General features: G+C 41.7%; 1 protein-coding gene across 1 annotated transcript in view; it reads right to left on the bottom strand.

Annotated features, from left to right (window-relative positions):
• Positions 1 to 3,820: 3,820 nt before the first annotated feature.
• The window catches only part of KIAA0319L (KIAA0319 like), a 157,852-nt gene continuing 155,013 nt past the window's right edge, over positions 3,821 to 6,659 (bottom strand). Inside the window, exon 22 of the mRNA XM_077481729.1 lies at positions 3,821 to 4,711. Within this exon, the coding sequence (XP_077337855.1) occupies positions 4,524 to 4,711 (188 nt within the window). The 3' untranslated portion in view covers positions 3,821 to 4,523. The remainder of the gene's footprint in view (positions 4,712 to 6,659) is intronic.

Here is a 6,659-nt window from a genome sequence, read left to right as displayed (position 1 = left end):
TCTGGACAATGTCTTTGTTTTGGCATAGTCCAAAGGTCTTCTCATGAAGCACTGGGACTAGGTCTTGCAAGCCTTGATGGAATTTCGTTTGGATGGTAAACTCACCAAAAAGCCACCTCACACCAAATCAGAAAATCACGCACCTGGGTATGACTTTCGATACAGTGCAGTACAAGATTTTCTATTCCAGTGGACAAGGTCAATAGCATTTGTGCAGGAGCTGCAGAATTGATGTCTTCAACTGTGAGCCCGGTACAACCGGCCATGAGTTTTTTGGGCATTATAACGGCCTGTATCCCAACGGTGGCTTGGGCACAGTGGCACACAGGGATGTTTCAGTTCTGCCCCCTAAACCAGTGGCATTGCGGTTCTCTGAACCAGAAGTTCCAAATTCCTCTCTTCATTTCCAACAGCCTTCTGTGGTGGACCAGGAAAAGCAACCTCTCTTTGGGCAGGCCCATCAATCCTGGACACTGGATCACGATTACTTTGGATGTCAGTCTCCAGGTTTAGGGGGCTCATTGCCTAGGCCTGAGGGCCCAGGGGACATGGAACCATTGTTTACCATGCTCTACTAGAGCTGAAGGCGACCAGAGAGGCGATCAAAACCATTTTTGCCTGTATTTCAGGGCAAAAGGATCAAGATGATGAACAACACAATGGCAATTTCGTACACTGTGAAGCAAGGGAGCACAAGGAGTCTACAGCTTCTCCAGCTGGCAGTGGAGATCTTCTCATTTGCCAAAGCCCATTTACTGGAGCTGTCTGCATCGTATCTGCCAGGGTGTTCTGAGGGCCCGGTAGATCAGCTGGGCTGGAAGTTCTTGAGCCACGGGGAATGGATACTGAACCCAATATACCTAGCAGAGATCTTTGCCCAGTGGGGGGTTCCCGAGATAGATTTAATGGCGACACCGTTAACTGTCAAGTGCTTGAATTTTTCTCCTGCCTCTTCTATCCTCAGGCTCTAGCCCAGGATGCGCTCTTTCAGAGATGGCACTTCAAACAAGTTTACCTGTTAACGCCTATTGCCCTGATGCTCAAGTCATTACTAAAGATCATGGAGGAAGGGGTGCCAGCTTTTGTGACTGTTCCATTCTGGCCGAGGCCATGGTTTCCCCTTCTGTGTCATCTGGCATCATGTCCTCCAATCAGGCTGCCTCAAGTCCGATACCTACTCCTTTGCAACGGCCGCACTCACCCCAACCCGGCCCGTCTGGCCTTGACTGCCTGGAATTTGGGTAGGGTAAACTGCAAGACTTGACCTTTTCTAATTCTGTAATGTTCACCCTTCTATCAGCTAGGAAAAATTCTGACACCACCACATATTACAAAGTGTGGCAGAAGTTCAATGATTTTTCGGTTCAACAGGGGTTTTCTTTCCGTTCCCCCACAGTGGCGAATGTTCTGGACTTCTTACAGTCTGGCCTTGATGCAGGACTTAGCTACAACACCCTTAAAGGTCCAAGTGTCAGTGCTTTCAGCCCTTATGGATACCTGATGTTCAAGGGAGTCTCTAGTGATTAGATTCCTCAGAGCAGGAATCAAGATCTGCCCGCCCATCCACTCCTTTTTCCCAAAAAAACAAAACATTGGTCTTGAGAGGGTTACTGAAGGCACCCTTCTTCCCAGATGCAGAAAGTTAGTTATGGAATCTCACCTTGAAGACGGTATTTTTGAAAGCCTTAGTCTCAGCTAGGCGAGCTTCTTGGACATTGCTTCCTTTTGCTGCAGGGAACCATTCTGCATCTTCTTTCCAGATAGCGTGATATTATGGCTTTCCCTCGAATTTTCTCCCTAAAGTCTCATCGGAATTCCATTTTAATTGGGAATCAGTCCTGCCGGCCTTTTCACCTTCTTCAGCATACAGGGACGAGCCTAGATGGTGTAACCTAGACATAAAGTCTCTTCTCCAATCATACATGGCCAGAGCTGAGCCATTCTGGAAGACGAATACTCTCTTTATATTTTCAAAGTGTCCTCGGATGGGCATGCCAGCCCCCCCCAAAGAATCATCTCTACATGGATAGTGAAAACCATCCAATCAGCTTAATCTCTAGAAGGCCTCCCACCTCCTCAGGAGATCTGGGCGCACTCCACAAGGGCAGTTTTATCCTCATTGGCAGCTTGGTTCAAAGTTTTGGCAGACGTAGTTTGTAAGTCGGCAAGCTGGAAGTCACCTAATACCTTCATAAGGCACTATAAGCTGGATGTGGTGTCATCCCGATATGCTCAGATGGGAGCTTCTGTATTGTCTAATGCCCTGTCAAGTTATTCAATTTTTTCTGTAGCAGCACCTGGTGTTGATATTTTGTTCTTGCCTCCCTGGGATTGGCTAGTTAAATCCTGCAGTGATGGAATGAAGCCGAGCCAGGAAAATAGCAAATACGGTAGTTTTCCTTTCCTGGCTTGGCATCATGCCAGCACATTCCCTCCCTGGTCTGTCACAAGCTCTTTATGAGAACACCTGCACCAGGTCCTGCCTGCCTTTTATAATACTATTCAGGAAGGTCTTATAGGGGGTCAAGCGATGGAGTTGACCCGCAGTGATGGCATGACGCCATGCCAGGAAAGGAAAATTACAGTATTTGGTAACAAATTTTACGTTATAGTGAAAAATGAGAAGAGGTGAAAGTTTTGGAAAAGTATTGCTTATAAAGTAAATTCCAATAAACTGTTGCACAATACGAGCTGCTAAGAGCATTTTTTTATGCTGCTTTTTCTGCCAGATGCTCAGCCATTTTTTTCAGCCTTCTAGTATGCATGGACCCTCAGAGGAAAAAACTCCTTTTTCAACTGTGGATATCATTTTCTTTGGACTTTGTTGGTGCCCCTATTAGCTCATTGCAATTGGTGGTCTTAATAAAATGCTACAGTCACACAATTGAAGCCCACTGAAGACAATTCTTCTGACTTTGGTGGGATGGACCAGGTATAGGATCTTCTGGAATTTGGTTAGCAGGCAGAGCCCACATGAACTCATGGACTGTCCAACTAGGGTGGTCTCTTATACCTTGTCCTGGTACTAATCACTTCCCCTAGGCATAAACACAAAAAACAAGCAAATGGTGCACTTTAGAGATCCCCTGCTACTCCACAAATAAAACCAGTGAATGTCACTTAAATAGTATAGTCCAAACATCTAAAATCCTTGGTGGCAATAAAAAAAGTCCAAGTATGAGTCCATGCATTGCTGATTGCATTCTACACATATCCAAGGATGCTCTTCTAAAGAGTGATGTGATCTCTGAAACAAGCAAATAGGACAGCAGAGGGCGCCAGGCTAAATGCAGTAGCATAAAACACTTTATTGGAGAGACAACTGGTAACTCACATTTGGTGTGTCATACAAGGCACATCTACATGTGTAAGTAACCCAGTCCGATGCAATCTGCTGTCAGTAGGGTAAGAGGACACTATGCAGGCTAACAGGATGATCCGTTACTACATGTACACCAGGCAGTCCCATGAACCAAGCTGTAATACAAAGGAACACTGATTATAGGTCTGTTGTGGGCAGCCTCAATATATGATATAACGTGTGTACTTAAATGCACCCCACTGGACCACACAGATTTAAATGTGGCCGTAAGATAAATTTGAAGACGAATTGATTCTCAGTGCATACAGCTACATAGGTTAGCAATTATTTTTTGCTTATTACAAAGAAGTTCATTTCAATATCCATAGAACAGCAGAGTTCTACTTTTTTGTCCTAATTAGAGATTTTGTTCTGTATTGCATTGTATTTCGTATATGTACTGGTGTAGTTTTAAATTTGTGCCCACAGCCAAGAAAAACCTTTTTACTTCTGATGTAGTAAGATTTATGAATGTTTTTATTCAGTGTTTGACTTTATTGAACACCATTATTTTTTTTTTCTGTTTCTCACATCTTCTCCCCTCAAAACAGGTTTGCAACAAGTTTTTTTTCGTTTTGATGTACATTTCCTTTGTTGATGGCCAAGATTTGTGAACACATAGAAATCAATGTCAGCCTTTTTGGAAAAAGTATGTCATTAAATATAGGGAGAAACATTTGCTGTAGAGAAAGGAAAACAAAACACAGCTCATAGATCGGGCTACAGAAAATGCCCAGTGCATTTCACATTTTATCCTTCAACGCCATCAGAAAACTGGCAGAGTAGTGCATTTAAAGTGTTGTAAATTTAACAGTGTGGCTCATTCCTGGGAGTTGTTTCCCCAAGATCATGTACAGAAAAAAAAAAACTCCTTAAATTAGTAAAAAAAAAAAAAAAAAAAAAAAAAAATATGTTCAGAATAAATCCAGTAGTATTTCCCATTGAAAAAAAAAATCAGTTCAAGTATGTTCAGCCTCAGTTCTCTCAGAAGAGTAAAATAGTTGGTAAATCTACTAAAATATCCATTTATTTAAAAGCAGTTCAAGGTAGCAGCTTTGTCCACAAAGTAAACCAGCAGTGGTGAAAAGGACAGTTCAGCAGCTTAAACTGCTGCACAGATGAAATAAATTCCTGGGCGGAAAACAAGATTATAGCACTTCAGCTATAATAATTCCTCTCTTTGGTTTTTGTTTTTGTGAGAGGCTTGTCCATTACGCAAAGAACCATTCTGAGGCCGGAGCAGTTTTCCCTTCTCTCGATCTGACCAGGTGTAAGCATTATCATCGCTGTCTATCTCGGATTCAGAATGCATCAAACTTGTATTTTGAACTGGAGATTTCATTTTTATGCCTGTTGAGGTAAAAAAAAAAAAATTAAAAATTAAATGGTTTGACAAAAAGCAAAGAATATAAACTATCTTGTTGGTTCCCTGCAGTAAAACGTACATATAGACCTAAAGCAAAATCAATTAAATTATACAATAATATAACTAAAGTGCACCCAAAGTATCCTAGTCCAATGCAAACACTGCAGTAGGAAAAATAAAAACACTTGCTACTTCTAGGCCTATAAAATAGTTACTGATAATCAATGCTTGCTTCTAACACTGAGGCCTCGAACACACGATACGAAAATCAGAAGGGAAAATTCGTAAGACGAGCTGTCTGCGGATTTTTGGATCGTTATTACGATGCTTTCGACAGCTGATTTGATTTTTACGTCAGACAAATGCTGGATGTGCAGACTATAAAATTTTTGGTGGATGTGAACTCAACATATGATTTTTGGATGGTCAGTACAGAAATCATCACAAAAAAAGTCGAAAGTACAAATACACATGCTCGGAATCAAGGAACGAGCGGCAAGAGTTTGATCTTGTAAACTACCGTTCGTAATCTAGAATTAACATTCGTGAAGTGGAAGCTGATGAAATGTCGAAATGCAGCCCACAGTCTCATCTTCTTTAACGGCATAATAATGAAGCTTCTTTGACGGTGATACTGATGTAGTTATGTCAAATGTATTTTAAAAGGCTTTTGTTTTGTACGATTGGAAAATCGCAAATCAACGCTCACCAAAATTCTACTAACAAGAAATTAGCATAAGGGGCCCAAAGGGTGGCACTTGAGAAATTAACTTCCTCTTTAAACTTTCATAGTATGTCACTAAGGTCGTGTTTGTCAAACGACAATTTGCGGATAGTTGGTATGCTAGACAAAATCCTGCACATGCCCTTTTGACAAAAATCAGACGCTTGGTCATTCAACAATTGAACCATGTGTACGAAGCCTTAGACTGGCCATACATTATACAATGTTCTTGAACAACTTTCCTTTAGATTTACGAAAACCATATAATATGAGGTCAAAACTAAACACTTTCAATTAGTATGCAATCAGGCAGGTACTTGCATTACATATTTAAAAGATAAATCTAAAGGAAATGAAATAGGAAAATTGTATAATGTATGGCCAGCCTTAAATAGCCGAGAGCCTTAAAATACTGTAACTATTACTACTTTAATAACTATTTTAGAATGAAGCACAGCTGTTATGAAGGCAGGCCACACATGGTTAGAATCTCAGCCAGTTCATGCGGTTATCGCTAGCAGCTACTATAGCAATAATCACTGTCTTCTCCCGCTGGGATGGCTCCCATCCCCCCCCCACCAGGAGAAGACAATGGCCCGGCAGGAGTAATTTACACATCAAAACACACTCTGTGTTGATTGAGGAATCAAGCTAATTTCTTTTGTTGCAGGAAATAAATTTGCTCTGTGTTTGGCTGGCCTAATACCTGTTGGCTATAACATGATAATGATGTACTATGAAAGAACCTCCAAGTCTTAAAATGTTTACTAGGCAGCATATATATCCGCCTAGTGACTGCCCCACATACATCTACCACAGCAGGGTGGCTGCTGTGCGCAGGTTCGCTTATCTGGTATGTGATCAGTTCCAGGTGAGCCGCAGGGAAAAAAACAAGATTGCTTAGTAAAAGCAGCACATACTATACACATTGTTAGGCACACAGTTAACCCCTTGATCACTCCTAGATGGTAACCCTTTCCCAGCCAGTGTTATTAGTACAGTGACCGCGTATAGTATTAGCACTGATCACTGTATTAGTGTCACTATCGATGTCCAAGTCAGTAAGTGTACCACCCAGCCAGCGTCCGCTAGCGTCAGGCTCACCACACTATCACAGTCCCACTATAAGTCACCGATCACCGCTGTTACTAGTATAAAAAAACAAATACAAAATTCCAGCATATATACCATAGTTTGTAGATGCTATA

This window comes from Lithobates pipiens, unplaced genomic scaffold (assembly GCF_037356315.1).
Source record: "Lithobates pipiens isolate NorthernLeopardFrog02 unplaced genomic scaffold, aLitPip1_a1.2 Scaffold_16, whole genome shotgun sequence".
NCBI lineage: Eukaryota > Metazoa > Chordata > Amphibia > Anura > Ranidae > Lithobates > Lithobates pipiens.
The sequence above is the reverse complement of the archived record's forward strand: the minus strand, read 5'-3'. Positions and strand labels throughout refer to the sequence as shown.